General features: G+C 35.1%; 1 protein-coding gene across 1 annotated transcript in view; it reads left to right on the top strand.

The window, feature by feature from the left end:
• AP3B1 (adaptor-related protein complex 3, beta 1 subunit) overlaps window positions 1-20,467 on the top strand; it is a 164,816-nt gene that overhangs the window by 138,654 nt on the left and 5,695 nt on the right. The window contains exons 25-26 of the mRNA XM_009327253.1: window positions 6,867-6,964; window positions 12,148-12,286. Of these exons, the coding sequence (XP_009325528.1) occupies window positions 6,867-6,964; window positions 12,148-12,286 (237 nt within the window). The remainder of the gene's footprint in view (window positions 1-6,866; window positions 6,965-12,147; window positions 12,287-20,467) is intronic.

Genomic DNA, 20,467 nt, shown 5'->3' with positions numbered 1-20,467 from the left:
TATATTTTGGGTTTTTTTTTAAATAAAATATGCTCATTTTATCAAGCAGGAACATTCTTTTTTAAATAGAGCAGATACTTTTCTTTCAGGTGCATATTTTCAGTATGCTAATGATTTGGTTCCAAACTTATACCATTTATTGCTAAGAATCTTAGCAGTGATGAGGATAAGCAATGTAGCATAACACATTGATTTTATGCAGATCATCACCTTTATGTTTTGGGAGGTCTGCTGTATTAGTGATATATAAAAACTGATTACTTTCTCCAACATTGCCTAGTAATTGTTTATTATTTTCCTATTAGACAAACAACACAGATCAATATTCCTGAACACTGACCAGACTATGAGTAACATCACTGTAAATAGATTTGCCTCAGACCTCAGCGGTGTATTCATTTTAATGATTTGGACAATGTGAGTCCAATGACAAAGCTCAAGCTAAGTTTAAAATTAAATTAAGAATAGGAATTGCTTACTCTGTTCCTTTGCTAATTGAAAAGGCCTTGTCTCTTTGACACTAGTTCTTAGAAAATAGTGTAAAAATAGGTAAAATGTTCTTTGCATTAAATTTGCTATTTTACTGTTAAAACATGTATTGTTCAAAATCATACTGATGTTCAAGATCATTGAAGAAATTGTGCAGTCTGATGTTTTGGGGGTGATGACTCAGAGAACTCAGTTGCAGCCTTTTTAACTTGTCATACTTCTTAAAAAGCTTTTATCCAAAAGGAAGAATGACTTGTAGAAGTTTGTCAAAATGTAGTTGAAATACTGTGCACACAAAGATGTCGATATTCTTGTATTTCCTGGTAACATATCTTTATGAAAGACATTGTTAATTATTTTGCATTTTTGTTAGAAGGGTGTTCAGCAGTGAAGTGTTCCTGATCATAATAATTTTCTTTACGTTGTTCTAAGAGGAGCACTTTGTCTTGCATCAAATGTAATTGATCCTGAAGCAGTGTAATCACAATTACTCACTTTCTTAATTGGCCTGCCCAAAATCAGAAAATGGAAACCGATCAGCAGTGTTTAAATCAATAGCTTTGTAGTAAAGCTTGTGGGGGTAGGGTGATAGTGGTAATGGGTAGATCAATTGGTCTTAGATGCCAATCATGGACTGTGTGTTTTGCATAGCAAACACTACCTTTCTGCTTGGGGATGTGCTGTTGTACTAGTGATTCAATAAATAAAAACTGTATAAAGAAAAAAACTAACATGAGTAATAAAATATTTAGATCTTTCTGAATTTGTTGTATAAATCAAGGACAGTGGAGGAGAAACTGCATTATAGAGAGAGGTTCAAAGGGCTGAGCTTTGAAAGACCTCCCTCATAAATACCATTTTATTAGGCAAAGCTTACCAAGATCACACATCTAATTAAAAAGAGGTGAAACGCCTTAACTTGAAAACTGTGCCTAATGCATTTATTTAGAATGTGTATTAGGATGCTCACACTATGTACTCATAAGGAGAACATCTCTTCATTGCTATTTTTCTTGTGCCATCTCCTTGCAGAGGCGCACTACTTCAGCCACACTGGTGTTCTGCACAATAATGCCTCTCAAGCAGAAAGTTAAAGAGGAGTAAATGGAGGAACTTAGTCTTTTAAAAGACTTCTGTGAGCGGTACTGTTTTTTCTTTTTGGGTTACTTTGTTCAGATTCTGCAAGCAGGATATAGCCAATAACAAATCGCTTTATACTTCTAAGTTGTGTATCTCACATGCAAGGTAGTCTGGTAGCTTGTTGAATCTTACTTAAGCATTAGTATATTCACCATCCCAGTGAGAGACCTCAGTCTTTGCTAGGCACGTGGGCATCAGTGAGCAGAGGAAAGGTTGGAACGGATCGTTGATGTTACAGACTGACTGCAGTGCTCCACTGACTGTGGAATTTTATTTTTTTTTTCCTTGTCAGATTTTATATATTTCCACATGGGTGTGTTTTCTCTTGAATCCTTGAGCTCCTAGTAATCACCATCTTAACAATGCCGTCACTGTCTCTTATTTTATCTTTATTATCTTGCACGTCTCTACTTTTCAGATATTCTCAGGTCTTTCTCACAGCTTACCAGTTTTCTTCGATGTCTGAACAAAGATTTGGGAGCTTTGCCATGTCAGAATTTGGCCTTGGATCCTTGGAACGAAGACATTTGAATCCCTAGAGAAGAAAGGCGAGGAAGGTTACAGAGACAGAAGGTTACAGCATATACATGCCCTTATCCTATTTAGTGTACATGTATTTAGCATTTCGGATTCCTGTCTGCATTTGTAAAACCCAGTAGGCAAATCTCCAGCTTCTTGCAGGTGTCTGGTGAGTGACTAAAGGTGAAGGGGAGATGTCCTCTGTACAACACTGAGAGCTGGAGAAGGAAGATTTGTCCTTACCTTTTCTTCCCTATTCTTTTCATCACCTCTTTCCAAATTCTCTTAGCTGTTCCCAAAGCCATGAAGGTACCACAGCTTTGAAGATAAAATTAATTTACAGAGAACCTGGTTTCTTCTCCCCATTCTTCTGAAAAGTATGCAGGATGTTGTATAGCTCTCTTTGAAACAACTTGGCATAGGGAACATGTCCATGCCATGCATCTCTTCCCCGAGGTTTCTCAAGGTTTAAGTGCAAAGAGTACAATCAGCTCCCAAGAAGAAAGAGAAATGGAATGAAAGCAACAACTTCTATGCCTTCCATTCTTGCTCAGAATAATGAGATCATGGGAAAATAGTGTGACATGTGACAGAGGTTTTTATGAGCATAGGCTGCTTACCTTATACTGGCATTTCCTATGTCCCAGTGTTATTAGAAGAGCTGGGACCATGTACATACACTTCTGTTGTTATGCTGATGGAAAAGAAAGCTGTCTGTTCACCTCATCTGCCCTGGACTGTACAAAGAGAGCATTTTGCTGATTACTCCAGAAGAGGTTGGTGTAGCAGGAACAATCTAGCATTTTCTTAAATGAAGTAAATTCCATGAATGAGATTTAAAAACCATGTTCAATCTGCTGTCTGCATGTTCCACCTTATTGTAAAAGCTTTTGCTCTAAATTTTGTTTTCCAAGGAAGATATTTTTTGCAGCATGAAATTCTCTTACCTCACTCTGCGTTGGTGTAGGAATCTTCCCAAGCAGAACTTCTACCTGCAAAGAGGAGTAAATGAAGAGAATCAGTGTTGAGTGCAAGCATGCATTCAGGTGTAGATGCTTGCACAAAAGCATCTGATCAAAATTATGTAGTAGAATATGTTATGGAAAGCTAATGTCAGAGATGCAGGACTGTCTTCACATCACTGTCACTTGCATTTTCACTTGTTTCTTGCTGTTTCCTTCCCTAGTGCTTTGTCAGCAGATCACTAAGTTGTTTACAGATGTTGGATATTAAGACAAGCAATCTGGTACTCTACTTCATTACTCCAAAGTAGTCAGTTGGCCCAGTTCCAGAAAGGAATTATATCGAGATAGATAACTGACCTGGAAAAAGCAAGGCTGGGCATGAACAACTAATCTCATTTCTTTTATTGCTCTGGCCTTTTTTCTTATAAAAGCAGGATGCCATCTTTTCCTTTTTTCAGCAAGACTATGAGCAAAGTCTCCTAGACTTCTCCAGTCCGTGTTTTGCAGGAACTTAGTGTGTTGCTCTTCCTCTTCCATTCTTTTTTTTTTTAATCATCTGTGGAGAGTTTTTTGAATACAAGATAAAAATAGTGGGCTGGTTTTGTATAGTTGTATTCTGGGTCAAGCAGCTACTAGGAGTGAAACAAAAAAGGATAATATAAATAGCAAGAAGAATATTCCCCCTAAGTTCACAATTAAATACAAAACAGATTTTGTGAACTAGTGGTGAGGTACTGTTCTTGGACATCCCTATTTGTTTGATAGTTTTAGAGCTTCCTTCTGCAGACTTCTCATTAAGCATACATGTTCCACTAAGGATGTAACTTATCAATTGCACTTGCTAACACCAGAAAACTCAATCTTAAATTTTTGAAATCTAAAACCAGTTACGTTTTGTTGGCTTGAGAAACTTTGCTTTTTTTCTGATAAGCTTCTTCAGCTTGATCTTCCAGGAAGTTAGAGCAGCACCACCTGAGAGATGTTTCAGTCCAGCTTGAACCAGTTGTCTGCCAGATTCTTAAATGTTAACGTTCAAGCTTCAAACCACTTCTGCAGTTTTTGTTTAAACATTGTTTATACTAATTATAGTATTCAAAGTATAAATAAATAAGTTAAATACACTGGAATTTAGTTTACTAGGTAGTGGGGGAAATTATGTAGTTGTACTGCAAGACTCAGTTTTATTATTAAACTTATCCATTAGATAGCTGATGAAATCTCCATCTTTGGAGATACTCAGAGCTCAAATGGACAAGGCCCTGAGCAATGTGAACTACGGTGACCCTGGGCTGAGCAGGAGGTAGGACCAGGTGATTTCAGATGCCCCTTCCGACCTGAATTGTTCTATGGAAGTATGAAATTACTTTTGTTAAATTAGATATTACTAGATCTCTAATATAAAGACATGCAGATCAATAAACAAAAGCTGTGTATTTAGCCTGTAAAGTGTGTGATAAAGAGAATGATAAAAGGGAGGATGATTTTCTCTGGCTGACAAATAAATTTACTGAAGTACGCTGAAATTAAAAGTAATGCAAAGTAAACCAGATGCTGGCTAAAGTGAAATTAAGAGCAAAGTGGTTTTGAAGAACAACTAGCAATCAGAATTTCTGCTTGCAGACTATGAAGAGTTCATGGTTTATCAAAGAATATCTATTAGCCTTTTAATCACTGGAGGAAAGGGAAGTGGAATGTTTGTTAACAGCAGAAGTGTTGAGTGGTCCTCCTGAGCAGTTACAGCCATGTGGGTACGAGCATACCCAAGCTATGTTCGTACTTTTATTCCTTCTTCTTGTGAAAAGATTGTTATAAGCATTTCAAAGCAATTTAGTCATTGATGTTATAAGTCAAGTTTATGTACAAATGGCATGTCCAGTCAATGTAGGACATGAATCGTTGTACACAAAACTGTTTATTTCATGCTGAATTATGTAGTGCAAATCTTGCTTAAATATGAAAGATAACATTGGTTGAACAATCAGTTGAATAATACCAATGAAGGTACTGTTAAAAGTTTTAGTTATGTAGTCCAAGGAGTATATATAAACAGCAAAAAGTTATGAGGCAGTTGATTAAAGACCCTTCCTTCAGCTCTTAAGCTGATGGAGTTCTTGATCAGTTTTCAAAGGAAAAATTAAAGAAAAAATATTACTTTCTTATTTTACAGTGCACTTGATCAGGCCAGCTAGTCAACCAATCCCTGCTCTTTTAGTATGCTGGTGACTTGAGAGATGGATGGTATTTGAAGTATATAGGGGGAAAAAAAGTGAGAATTTGTTAGCAAATTTTTAAAAGCAGCACTTCATAAATGATTCTTTGTAAAGGAAATACTAGCCAGGTTTGAAGGTATTGTTTCACTCTATGTTTACTAAGTAATAATTTTCAACAAAGTTAGCATTAATGCTGAATTTTATTTGAAAAGCCCATACTTGAGATTGCATCCATAAGCATAATTATAACACTTCACAAGTCAGAAAGTAATAATGTACTAGTTCCTAAGCATTTGCTTGTGAAATGGGTAATTACAGTAGGTATTAAAATTTTAAGTAATAGGACCATAAAATGCTTTCCTGTTTTCAGGTGGCTTATTTTGCATCTTTAGGAGGGAGACATATGTTTTCTATATTATTGATCTAGTGCTGCTTTTTCTGTCAGTCTATCTTATTTCAGAATTTTGAAGTTGCAGAGTTGTAAAAAAATCAGTAACATGTTTGAGGTTAACTTAAATATCATGGATATTAATTGATGAAATACATTGTCCATTCTAATGATTGTATCATTATATTTAAGTAGGATATCTGAGGCATATCAGCAATCAATATGTATTGACTATTTGGTACATCAGGAAAAAAAAAGTGTTCTTTTCTAAAAATTTCTCATGCCTCAAAGCATTAACAAAGATTCTGACTGGATGTACTGATCCTGAATTGCTAGCCGAATCCTTTACAGTATAGTTAGTCAATCACACAGCAGAGTGAATGTATCTTGAGTTTCTGTAGACTTGGAGAACTCCAAGACAAGATAGTTGGAAACTCAGAGAATTGAATGGATAGGGAGAGCAAGTACACTGTATGGTATTTATTTCTTAAGGAGGAATCTATAGCATTTGATAGTAGTATGCTACTACTGATAGTAATTTTTTTAACACTCTGCCATGACAAAAACTGCCTCAAACTGTGATTTTTCCAGTGTGCTTTTACATCAACCTATATGCTGTGTGGCTTTGTTTAAATATACAAAATGTTGTGAAATTGAAGTGATCAAAGATATTTCTTTTTTTACTCCCAAATTTATTGTTTGGTTTGTTTGGGGTTTTTCAGACAATAATATTTTTGTCTGAAATTATACCTTTCCTAGGTTTAGCCCTATTTCTGGTACAGCTGTTGCTGATGACAGAATTTGTGAATAACAGTTCTTTTACAGGAGTTGTAAAATGCATAATGATTTGTCCTTTGCAAGCATTTAGTTTGAGTGTGATACCTTATAGATTACAAATAAACATTAATATGAGTAAAAGTTACATTTTCAGAAATACAGGAGCATGCATACTATATTAATACTACATTTGTACTGGAGAAAACAGTCAGCTTTACTGATGTAAGAAATTAGCAGGCTTTTGGATTAACAAGGTAGAAATCATGCAGGTAGTTCTTACACTGTTTTATAGATTCCATAGTAAATTTGGAGCTGATATGTATATATTAATCTGTGTTGAAGCACGTGGTTGATCCTCTGTAATTTCTCTTTTCCCAGCACAAAGGATGATCGTTTCAATGTTAACATTCAACCGCCTGTTGGAGAACTGCTTTTGCCTGTCACTATGTCAGAGAAAGACTTTAAGAAGGAGCAAGGTGAGAAATATTTCAGCAGCTTCAATAAATGTATTTGGATGAGAAGAGAGCTGTGTGCCTTTCAATTTCCAAGCGTACAGCAAGTGCTTCCAGTGTAGCTGTTTGTGTTAGTCTCCGTTAGTATTCAGTCTGATGCTAATGATTTAATTTAAAAATATCTTAAAAAGGATGTGCAGTGGTATTTGACAGCTTTTCAGTGTGCCTTTAAAAGCACAAAGCCCACCCTTTACCCTGAAACAGTCTTTTGGCTCAGAGAGTTTTGGCTTCCTATCACGAAGTGTGAATGTCTTTCCTACTAGCATAAAGCAGAAAGTTGGAACCCCAGCTCAAAGAAATAAACCAAATATATATTGATACGGTGTCTGTCTTTACTAGTCTTTATTTCAAGGCTACTTTTAAATACTGTTAGTGTACCTGTTTCTCAGCTACTTTGAAGATTATTTTAATCTTCCTTTCAAACACTTCATATGAAAAAAAAATATTCTTGTTGGAATACTGTTTTAGAAAGGTGACATCTTTTATATACTTCTGCATTCTTCTAATGTTGTGTCTTTAAAGAATGTAAGTTTCTGATGCTAGTCCAAACACAAACCTCCATAAGAGCTTTTAGTGACTTGAATATTTTATACAAAATAATTAGAGAGAATTGTACTTAGCTTTGATGGTGTGTTAAATGGAACAGTCCATACTGCTACCCTTAATTTCGATATGATTCTTGGATATTTTAAAATATAAATGATTACATTTTGGATGCATTCAAATGTAATAGTGTTTACTCATATATCTCAAAGTATAGGGATTTACATGTGTAAATCTCTTCACACTGAGATGAGAATATACCCATGGGATCCTGTCTCATTGCTGTGTAAGGCTCAGAAACTCAGTATATCCATCAAGCAGTCAAAACGCCAATGAGTAATGCTATGTATTATTAATTATTGCTTTTGAGCATGTCTTGCTTTTGTATTTTTGAATGATTAAGAAAGTAGTTCAAATATTGCCTAGAGCATTTTCAGTTAAGCTTATGGCTGCAGTGAAAAGTTAGGATTGTGCTTTGTTTTCTTAACCAATTGATACTTACTTGCTATTCTTACCCTTTGCTGGCTAAAGCCTGCCTCCCTGCTTTATACCTGCTCAGCAAACCAAGGTGAGTGATTGAACGAGGCTGTGGCACATTTATTTTAAACTGTTCCCTTCTAAAAATTTTAGCTGAGGTTGTAGTGAAAGGAAAGCAGGTTACTGTGCTTCTCCCCCCACCCCACCCCCCTGTTTTTATATTTGCTTGCTTTGTGATATTTTGATAGAGTTTTTGTATGTTTTACTGTGACTGAGGGCTTTTTTTCCTCCTGACTGGCCATACAGAACCACGAGCACATAGAAGAAGTGTACTTGGAGAATAGCTGTGGTCCTCTGTGGAGTTGTTGCCAAAATTCCTTTTTCTTCTGCCATTTTACTTCTATGGTTGTTGATTATTTGTCTGAATAAATCTGGCAGCTGTTTGCTATGTTTAATAGAGCAGAAAGGCTACTCTGAATAAAGCTATTTGAAAATTTGTTTATATGAAGTATTTGTAAATCCATGAAGGTCTCTTGGCATTTCTGTATTGCTCTCTCTGTCTTCCTGAATTCATTCTTTGATGCAGGACTTGATGCTGGCAAATTTGCCACAGGTTTAAAAACCTTTTTCTATTGCATCTTTTTTCGTATAGATATCAGCTGTTTCAGAATATTCGTGGTAATAGAGGTCTCAGTTCTAAATTTTGCATAAGTATTTATTACAAAGATCTAGGAGCAGCTAGCATTTGGGGAGAATTACTATGTGATCTTGCTAAATGAAAAATCCAAATTACAATAATAAATGCAGGGCAATTTAGAAGTTGGTATATATTATTCTATTTTGTGATTATTTTTTATTTGTCTGTATTCTCCAAATGAATCTGATTTATATAACTTGTTTTTCACTTGTCATGCTTTTTTTTTTTTTTTTTTTTTTTTTTCATTTTTGGACTTATGATGTTTCAAGTCTTGTACCTGGAGATGTCTTATTTTATTTGCAACCAAAACAAATAGGTAAAAAATAGTGGAGGAGTGAGGAGAATATTAGAAAAGCAAGATTATGTTGGGGAGAATGAGAATATGTATGGGTTTTAAGGATTTTTTACATCTAAATTGCATGTGTAACCTAATAAGAATACTAAAGAGGAAATAGCTGGTATTATACTGCTATGTAGAAGACAATTCATTGCTACACATTTTTACTCAATTACACTCTGCTGTTTTGCATTGTCTGTTACATTTGTATATGTCCATTTTCTTCCTGATGGTATAAGGAGAGGGAAACAGACAGGTTATTGAATATTCATGGCTGTGAAGGTTATCTAGTGGTAGCAGCAGAACCTTGAAAGCTGGATTTATCCACATGCTGCGCATGATACACTTAGCCTTGCTACACCGTCTTCCCTTCCCTTCCCTCCTGAGCTGGGGAATCCTCCAGTGAGGTAATTCCCCAGAGCAGCAGCTGAGTTGGTGGTTGACGTTGTGATTGACAATTTTGAAGCAGTGGATAAAAATGGTATTGCCAAACTATTCTTTACCGTTCTGGTTAAATATTTTTACTGATCTTCAGGCCTCAGGATTTTATACCCTGTTTTACATCACGTCCCCGTGAAAAGTAGTAGCAGGAATTCTGCATGAGTGAGACATGTACTCTTGGGATCTCTGTATCCAAATTTTTACTTGTCTGCTGTTTTTAAAAATCAGTAGCAAAACTCCCCTTGCCTTAGTTCAGAATAGGACTAGTCTGGTAGCTAACATACCTTGTTACCTACCAGTGTAATTTTTCCAATTTCATTTCCTTTTATTATTAAAAATGTGTACAGTTATTTCATTGTATCAGTTAGTTAACCCAGATTAATTGCTGCTCTGTGCTCTGACTAGAGTTTTCTTAGATTCTCATGTTTCAGGCAATATTAAAGGTGGCATGCGTTTGTTACAGCTGGGTATTAATCAGAATTTTTATGAAGGTGTTTTTAAAATAGCCAGTTAAAACTACTTTAAGTATAAAGGCTATTTCCACCCCCCCCGCCACGGACATGTTTTAAAATAATTTTGTCAATTTTAAAAAAGTGTATACCTGATTCACATCTAAAAAAACCAACCAAACAAAAAACAAACACCTTGGTTAAGTAAAAAATTGTTTACCTAATTTTATTAAGATTTATATATCCAACTTGTCTTCCTAACAAGCAAGATGCTAATTCTTTAAATGGTTGGACATTTACTATTTTCTGGCCCTTGACTACCACAAGCAATCATATTTGATGCCCCTTAATTAGAGCACCCTTTTTTCTTTCCAGGTTCTTTTCCACCTCAGCAATCGAGACAATACATTTGCTTACCATGCTGCTCTCCTAAGTGTTCTTTTGCATGTAAATTAATCTTGATTCAGTTTACACTGTCATGCTGAGTGGTACAAATTGCCTATAACAATAAAACAGCATGAGTTAAAAATAAAGGGGGGTGAAAAGGCAGATTGAATGTGTGCCTTACTTGATAGGATGTTACTTTGCTTTATGCCAATACATTAGTTGACGATAATGAATCTTCTGTTCTGAAAAGCATGGTTTAGTTGATTTTTTTAATTTTACTTCAATGGAGCAGTACCTTGTCTTTTATAGAACAAGTTAGACAAACCATTAATGACAAGAGTGTTAAGGTTAAATATGAAGCAATGCATTCACTTCTCTGAGTGCTATCCATCTTTCCATTTACAGGAGCTTGACAAAAGTACTGGCTTTGTACAACATTTCCTTTAATTACATGTTGCGGGAAACAGGCTTTTAACATAAACATAGTTGCATTCATTTATTCAGCATTTGCTCTTCAATAGAGCTTAATGGAGAAGGTTTAAATCCTAAATGAGTACACACATCTCTCAGCAGTGTTATGTCAGTCCCTGTGCTCTGCTTAAAAGCAGTCTTAGTCTGCCTATGTAGTTTTTAAAGCTTTTGTCTAATAGTGAAGTTAAACAATTTGAAACAGAATGTTCTATTCCTAAGATAAAGCTGATCTTTATATAAGTTGTATGCTTATTTTTGCTCTCTTCAAGAGCAGGTCATGTTCAAAAATATCCTGTTACTTATGAGCTGTTCCATTTTTACTTTATTTCTTACTTTGTGACAGCAGCTAATGCACATTCTAGTGCATTAAAATGTTGGATTTATTTTTTTAATTGCTCTATTAAGCATCTTAGTGCCATTTGCTCTGGGTCAGAACTGTATGTGCAGCCCTAAAATATTAGCCTTTTGAGACTTTTGCATTGTTTTCATCGTTAATGTTATCGTGGATTTTAGATGCTTCATATTTCTGCCTAAAGTACTGTGCTCCATTGTTTGTCTGCATTTTCAGCTTCTGTACATAGTGTAAAAAGACACACACAATGTTAAGTTGTAGTTACTGCTGGGTTTTAATCAACACGAGTGTCCGGCAAATCATTCTTCTAAACAGTGGATGTTGATAGAAGATAAAAGTGGGGGTTTTTGTTAAAATGTCCTTGAACAACATTTCCTTCGTTACTTTTTTGTCATATGTTTGGATATAATCTTGACATTTCTGTTCCATTTCGTAGTGATATTCAAATTATTTTAATCAAATACTTTATCATGACATTTTAGAGAGATGGCTACTAACTGAATTTCCCAGTTTCTAATGTGATGACTTTTGTCTTCATGACTATCTGAATTTCAAGATTATTTTTAGCAATTGGGTATGAAATTATAATTAAGTTCAGTGGTTTTATGATTGAAAGATTAGAAGGTGTCTTCATATATGGTCTTACTTAAGCTGGACTTTTCCACATCAGTCTTACTTAATATTTCATTTCTGTGTTTACATTCTTCTTCTAAGTTATGTTTTTTGTGAAAAAGAACCACCTTGGTTTTACAATTGCATTAGTATCACACACATCATTGTTCAGTTATTAGTAATTTGTTTCTAATAATAGGGCATTGCAAGTAATACATTAAACTAATGTAATTATGTAATTTCTTATAAAATTGTTTTCTCAATGAATGATTTAACTTTTAATGCAAATGTGGTTTTTTGTTAGAAGTCTCTTATTTTGGTTTTATGCTTAATAAGCAAGCAAATCTTAAAGTATTCATAATGAAATACGTAATGTTTCAGGGATGCTGACAGGAATGAATGAGACATCTGCTACAATAGCTGTTGCTCCGCAGAACTCTACTAGACTTGTAATAATTGAGAGGGTAGTGAAGGCAGCAAACCTGGGTGTAGTCCCTTCTGGTCAAGATAACATACACAGGTAAGATTACAAGTCATTCATAGTGGAACCATCTTTTAATATGAACTCATTAGTTCAAACTCTGTCAACATTTGATAATATTAGGGAAAATTTTATTATTCATACCTTTAACGGGTAAGGTACCCAATTATATTGTAACATAAAATCCTAAGCAGATATTAACTTGAGCCTAAGTACTCCTCAGCTCTTTATTTGAATGTATATAGAATAATCAAATATCTAGACTTTACTGTACACAGTTAGGGGGAGTTGTCCTTTCCTGATTTTGTTTCAAAGGGAAAAAGTAGCCTTTTAAAGCACAGTACTTTCAAGAGCATCTATATGTTTTTTTACTTTTGTTTCTGTTTCCAAAAGTAAGTAGCCTTATTCAGGTTTATCATCTGTGAGAAGCAGCTTGTTTTTCCCACATTAATTTTTGACCTATGATATCTAGCTACTTAAACCTAGAACCCGATTTTTTTTTTCAGTTGGATGAACATCTTTTTAAATGCAGGTTGAACATTAAATTGAACATTTCCTTGTCCTTCCTATATGTATGCAAGGAAAGACAGTGATCAGCCAAGAAAGTCATTGGCCCTGTCTAAATTCCAGATGTTACTTGTAGATCAATCCATTTCATCCAAAAGCTGTGGTACAGAATGTCAGTGGAATTGATATGATTGTTGGTTAATGACAGCTTTTAATGTGATTGACGCAAAATATTTAGTCTTGTGAATCTGTATGGCTTCTCACATGTGACAGGAACAAGCAGGAAAATTGCCATGTGTGGGAAACTGAGTGGACACAAATATTTAGTCTTGTGAATCTGTATGGCTTCTCACATGTGACAGGAACAAGCAGGAAAATTGCCATGTGTGGGAAACTGAGTGGACACAAATAACAACAGCAAGACGTAATTGGAAGCTGTTAACCTGGTCTTGGAATAAGAAAATGCATACATCTCTCCTAGCATCTACTAAAACTGTTGCAGAGTGTGAATTACCTCCTTAGCCCCCTGAATTTTGCAATTTCAATAAGAGCAAAATACCTTCTTTTAAAGCAAAGAACTATGTTTTTTCTTTGAAATTTTGCTGACCGAGATGGCTGTTTGGAATGGTGAGAATCTTGTAGCCTACACAGGACTAATAACCTGATATTTCTCTTTGCTGGATTTAGTCTTTTTTGCATCGCTGGGCATTTGTATTGCATTGCATTGACATTAACCCAGCTGGATTTTCCTATGTATTTGATACGGTCAATGATAAAATTCTGTTTCAACATAAAAACATGGTACAGCTAGTGCGATTGCACTGAAATGATTGTCACTATTGACACCTGCTCCTCCATGAGAGTCCTCATTTGTTGCATCCCTGAGGGATCTATACAGCCTGCATTCTCAACATCAATTCAAAGACTAGGTGAGAGTGTCAATCAAGAGAGACTGAAGTGTCTGCTGTATACAGGTGTTCTCCATCTTTACCCTAGCCATCGCATGAGACTTATCGCGTAGGGATGGATTGTTTTGTGAGTGAGTCTCGAAAAGGGTCCCTAAAATAATAGCTTAGTTCCTAGCTCAGCCACGGGTTTCCTGATTGTAGATAACTTTCTAATTTGATCTTGCTTTCTCTTGCTCTTTTTTTTTTTTTTTTTTTTTGACAAAACAGAGTCTATGACCAACAGTAAATAAATTAAAGATGTACTTCCTGTCAGAGACAGTGGTTGAAGGCATGTTCTCGTCGGGCTGAAGTATTCAGCGTGCTTTAGAGCATCCTGAAATCTTCCTTTCTTTTTTTGATTCAAAATAGAATGTGTTCAGTCTGCCACAGTAGTTACAAAATAGTTTGCATTTATAACATTCATCAGACAAAAAAAATTGTTTATAACAACTTAAATGGCCTACCAGCAATGCCCAGCAATGATAAGCATTTAGAAAATAGCCCTTCATTTGCTTCACCATAAGTAACTGGAGTTCACAGATACTATGTAGGCATAATTGCACCTAGTTTTTACTGAGAACAGGAATGGGAACATTGACTAATTGATACTGTGATGAACCTGTTCATCTTTTAAATAGCACAACATTAGCATTAAAATAAATCCTAGATTTAGATGAATGAGTATTTGCGATAGAGATTAGATAATGAATACCTTCAAAACTCTGAAACAAATTACTAAAATACTTAATTTTTTATATATGTATAAAAAATGTATACATATGTTTGGATTAAATCAACTCTGCCATGAGAGTAAACAAAAATGGAGCCTCGTCTTGCAAAATCTCATGGATGCAAGCCATGTGCCGTGTTTTATTTATGTGACACGTACACCATTTCAGGATGATAAAACAAACAGTCACCTTTTACCTTGACAAAGCAGTTACAGATTCAGTAAAAATATGTTAAAAGTGAATTTTTTTCTTTTTCTATAGTATTGTCATTTGTCTTGTTTGTTTTATTGCAAGTGGTATTTTGGGAAAAAAATTATACAAGAACTTGTTTCAGCTCATCATGCTATTCTGTGAGGACTACTTGAGTTCACTTCTTGGAAGTGCTTAGTACATACCCTTTTACACAGGAAAAAAAGTACTATTTTTAAACTGACGTTCTGCACTTTGCAGCATGAATTATATTAACCTCTTAGTTGGTCATCGCCAACTTGAGTATTACTACTTAATGACGGCTAATGCCAAGAAATTTGTATTGCCTGGTAATGCAATATACTCTTTCAAAATGAAATTTTATAGTTTAATATGAGTGTATCTAATGGACGTGAACAGGTGCGTGTTTCTTGTTTCTTTTTCAGTCTAAACATATTTGCACTCATGACGAAGATGTTGTCATGCTGGTGGCTCCTTAAATTGATAACCCTATTTAGGATTGTATTTTTGCACCAAGTAAAAATACTTAGAGCAAATATAATGAAGATTTGAAAATAAATAACTTGAAACAAATATCAACAGAATAGCATGCAGTCACCAATGAAAAATGAAATAAATGTAAAGCTGTCAAATACATCAGGTATATATCAGTTCCTATCACAGTATAGCAACACTTTCTTACATGCGTTTTTTTCTCTCTTTACCATATGGCTACTGAATTTTTATGTTTACTTGAAATGTAGTAATTTAACTGTTAACCGAGTGTAGAACAAAATGCCAGATAATACAGTTGATTCTATTTTAAACTCTTTTCTGACCTGTTTTATTTGAAGTGATAGCTGCAAAAATTTTGAACTCAATAGCCAATATATATATCAGAACACAAAGGTGCGGATTTATAGTCATATATTTGCAAAATAAATTTGCTGTAGTATTTTACTTCCTTAAGTCTAGTTACCTGCTCTTCAAATGAGTTTATACAGGCTATTAGATTACTGGGCCTTGTAAGGCTGCATACGGTGCATTTTCATGTTCTTAATAGGATTTAACTTTTTTATGTATTGATCTCTCTTGCTTTTGTTATCAAGGGGAAACATTATTTCAATTTTAAAGGCTTCTGCTAAAAAAAAGAATGTGAAATGCATTTCAAAGGGATTTTTTTTTTTGAGCAGGAAATATAATGTCTCCTTAAATATGAAAACTTCAGGGGAAAAAAGTGTTCTTTTTCTTAAAATATTATTTCACAAGAGTGATTAGGATAATTGTTGCAATATACATAGCTCTTTCAGTGTTCTGAGAACTGTTGTTTGTTAAAAGTATTTTAAGAAATGACAGATTGGAAGTGGGTTGATGAGCGCATAGAGGTTGACAAAGTTATTTCAAAAAGAATCAGCTAAGGCACCAAGCTTCTGTCTTGTGATTCAGACCACATCCGTGGGCACCATTTGAATATCTAAAGACAAAGATGTTGAAAGAAAAGTATTTGTTCCTGCAGGGAATTAGATCAGTCTGAATAACTACATTGAGGGACCAAGGACTTTTCAACTGAAGTATGCCTGCTGTTTGTTGTCAGTGGGGAAAGTCTACCAGGAATTTTTCCATCTTCAAGATAAGAGGATGCAGAATTGAGGACATTTATTCCCTCAAAGTTGATTCTTCTATAGACCATCACTTCAGCTCCCTGCTCTACTTGGGCAATAACATTCATTGCTTTATATTTCAAAAATAAATTCTAGGCTGTTCTCTTCTATTTGAAAATGTGATGAGATGAAGACACTATTCAACTCAAGATTTTCAGTAATTTTCTTTTTAACCAACACGAGCCCTATCCATCCAGAGATGCCCTTCATGCTAGTGTTACTTTCAAGATGTGTTGCTTATTCCTCTCAGATGAATATTCTCAAAGTTCCTCAGGTCTCTTCCTCCTTTATTCATTTTCAGCTCCATAACCTCCTACCAGGATAGGTTATCTTCATTTTCTTCACTTTGAATATAGTAAAGACAACAGATGGTGATAGAATGAAAAGGCTAGTTGCAGACTTTAATCTTAGAAAGACTTGAATGCTCTTATGATCCTCTTGAAAGTGTCAAAATATTGTCTACTATTACATAAGGCCCTCTGCGTGAAGGAGAGTCGTTACAGGGTAAATTGGCTTAGAAAGAAAATAATGGAAATACACATAGAAAGCATTTCTTTCCACTACCTACAAAATACGGTGCAAAAGCTTTTAATATGTTGACAGTAGCTTACAGCAGAAAAGTCCGTTCAGAGCTGGGACCACAAACTGGATTTGCTTCTTCACTCTTTGACTTTGTTTTATGCTTGTGTGATTCCATTGATGTCAGAATATAATGTGTAATGGAATGGAGAATCAGGCCGTCTTGAACTGCCTACCTCTCTGCCTTCCACTTCCTGAAGCATTTCTTAAACAGGATGCATTGTATTCTAGTAGATTATTTCCCTCAATGACCATGGCTCTACAAAATGATACAAGGTAGAGCACCTTTTCCACGTTTTTCATTCTTGAAGACTTTGCTTGCATGTTGCCCAATCAGTCAGTGAGATAAAAGTCTGAACCCATCAGGGTGGGTATGAAGAATGAATTATAGTCAACCTCAACTTGTCTAATAGTCCATTGAACTAGTCTGTTGCTACTGTTGTATTTTGGAAGGAATCCACAATGAGTAACAGGAAATAGTTGGGTTAGAAAGTGAGCATGGTGTCATCTACATATCTGTTCTGCAGTTCATCAGGATGGCCTTAACCATTGACCAGCACTCTGAGACACATGACAGCATTAATTTCAGTCCTCTAATTTAAGATGGTTAAGTCTGTAATTTCAACAAACCAATATGGGACAATCTGAGGTTTTGGAGGAAATCAAACCTCAGCTTCTTTCAACACTGAAGCCTTAATCTGCTTCAGAACAGCCATTTCACATTCTGAAATAATGAGTTTAATATCCTTCTCCATTACGATCATGAAAGTGTTCATTCTAATAGCCATCTCTTCTTTCTAGAGATCACCAGAACTTGCAGAGGGAGGATTCTCATTTCTTAGCATGTTGTCATAGTAGACACCTGAATTAACAGCAAACAAGCTAACTTTTTGTCATGGTTTAACCTCAGCTGGCAACTGAGCACCACACAGCTCGCTCAACATAATTCTTGTACTAAATCGAAAACACAGCACTACACCAGCTACTAGGAAGAAAATTAACTCTATCCCAGCCAAAACCAGGAGACTTTTATACAAGAAGCACAAAACAACACTTCTGCTCACTGCCGGGGCAGGTCTAACTAGCTCAAGCACAGCATTGCATGCAGTGACTGTGCTGCTTCTGGGACCTATATTTTTAAGGACATTTGACTGCACCATACAGATATGCCAGTTTGTTCAGAACTTGCTGTGTGTAGTACTTCATTGCTTAGCGTACCTATGACCTATGTGATTTTGTGAATAAGCAAGTATAGAACAAGATGTAAAATATCTTCCACCTGTCTTTTGGAGGCTTGTATTATTATCCTTTAGCAAAATCAAAAACATACTGTGTACATCATGTAATATGACAGTAAGCATACTGCAATGAAGCATTGCAGATGAGCATTGAAATCCTGAAGAACATAAAAGCAATTAGACCCAATATAGAAACTTGCATAAAATGCTTAAAAAACAGAAATCCAAGGATCAACACTTGTTTTTCACTAGCCTTTATTTCCCACCCCATGCATCAGCCTGACAGTCTGGTTGTATTCACCCCTTTTTATCATTTTGCAACCTGTCATGTCCCATTTGTAGTATATTGGCAGACTGATTCTCAAAGGAAAGAGGGTTTTGTTTACAGACAATTTTGATTATCAGAGAATGGTGTGCTTAGTAATCAGTTATCGTCCCCACATCTTTTTAATCCAGCCATACTTAACGTGGGGAGAAAAGGTATGTGATTGCATGTATGTAGGTAGGTTTGTATTGAACAAAACCCCATTTAAAGGGGCCCACCTGGAAAATTTCTCTGTTTATGTCATCTTCCAATTTGTACTAAATTTGGAAGAATTTTCAAGCAGAAAGGTGGTGATCAGACCCTATCAGTTTACCATAACTAACAACTGCATCTGCTTCCAGCACGTCAGGCAGGAGGGGCTATCACCCATCTATTGAGGATAAACACAGTCTAGAAACTTCTGAGAAATAGAAATTGTTTATAGTTATTCCATTTGAATCCAAACATATGTTCTCAGTAGCTGACAAACAGGTCTTATAAATCCAGGAAGACTTTTTTAAAGACCTTTTCTGCTCTGTGTGCACACAGAAATCTTTCCTAAGATTTTTTTACTAAGCAATTGGCCTGTCTGAGAGCTCAAATGAAGTGAAATCTACCTCTGGCAGTAGCTCCTTTGATGCAGTTATGTGGACTGTTCTGCTTCTGTGGTTCCTTAGCTGTGAGGCTCAGTCATCTTTTTATACTCTTTTAGAGAGCTGCAATGGGTAGCTGAGTAAATAAACTTGTAATAGACATGCAGCCTTGATTTTGCTTCCTAATTTCTCAAGTAGGAATTAATTAGAGCGCTAAATACCCTAGGCAAAACAGTTTCTCTGGTAGCCTTTACCTGTAGGAGACAGAATTTTAAATAGAATAGTGTATCCATGTCCACAGTACTTCAGCCTTCGTTGTAGCCAGAAGTTGTAAACTCTTAATGTTTTCTTGATTTATGATAGAAGTAATTCTAGCTTTTAAAAAAAAAAAAGCCCAGCTAGGCTAACCATTTATATTTCTTTTGTCAGCCAGGACTAGAAGTCTTTCTGGTTAGTCACTATTCTTAGGTAAATGTTTTTATTCCTAGAGAAAATGAAAACTGAAATTTTTAAATATGAAAGTAGTCATTCAGTAGTTTCTACTAGATATTCCTCAATTTCTTAATCAAATCCTAACATTCCAAAACCTTGAAGTTTTCCCCCTGCTAACAAAAGGGCCCTGTATGTATTAATAAGTTTCATGCATTAGCAGCATATGAAGATTTTGATTAACTGGTACAAAATACTTGATCAAGAGAATGCCATTCTACAATATCATTTTAAGGCCCTTAACATTTTAAATATATTATTATATTTAAGGAGCTTGCATGTAGATTGAAAAATTTAAAAATAACTTGAAGAAATTAAATTTGAGCTTAACATTAAAAGTATATGAGCGAGCCATTTTAGATATGAGGTTAATCAAAATAGGTTGTTCTAGCCTAGCTTATTTGCTGTCCACTAGAGGACAGCACTGCTTTTGTATCTGAACGCTGTAAAGTGAAAAATATGTGCAGCATTTTCTTTGAAAAACAAACAGGAACCTTCTGAGCTAGTTGTTTAAACAGAAAATACTTAACACTTAAAAAACTAACTGAACAGCAGAATATCTTTGATTTGAAAGATCTCTGAGCAAGTTTAATGTTTTAATATATTTATGTAAGGTAATTTACTTTCTTGGAATTAAATAATTTTTCTGCAAATTAAAATTTATAGCCTGTTTTAGAAATGGACTGTATGTAATTCTCAAATACTTATCATATTAAGTGCCTGATTCTTTATGAAAATAAAAAGAATAGACTAGATGGGAAACCAAAATATATCGAGTGTTACAATTATAATTTTCTAGGTGTGAGGACCAAGTATTTTGATTCAAGCTTTTAGCTTAGTGAAGTTTTGGGGAGGAGATATAAATACCTGCATATAAAAATGATGAAATTTTTGAACTAAAGGTAAATTTGGAGGATAATAAAAAGTTCATGCAGCATCTTTTTGAATGTGTGGAGTAGTGCTATGTATTGGACAATAAGTT

The sequence above is a fragment of the Pygoscelis adeliae genome, unplaced genomic scaffold, assembly GCF_000699105.1.
Source record: "Pygoscelis adeliae isolate BGI_AS28 unplaced genomic scaffold, ASM69910v1 Scaffold26, whole genome shotgun sequence".
Classification (NCBI taxonomy): Eukaryota; Metazoa; Chordata; class Aves; order Sphenisciformes; family Spheniscidae; genus Pygoscelis; species Pygoscelis adeliae.
The sequence above is the reverse complement of the archived record's forward strand: the minus strand, read 5'-3'. Positions and strand labels throughout refer to the sequence as shown.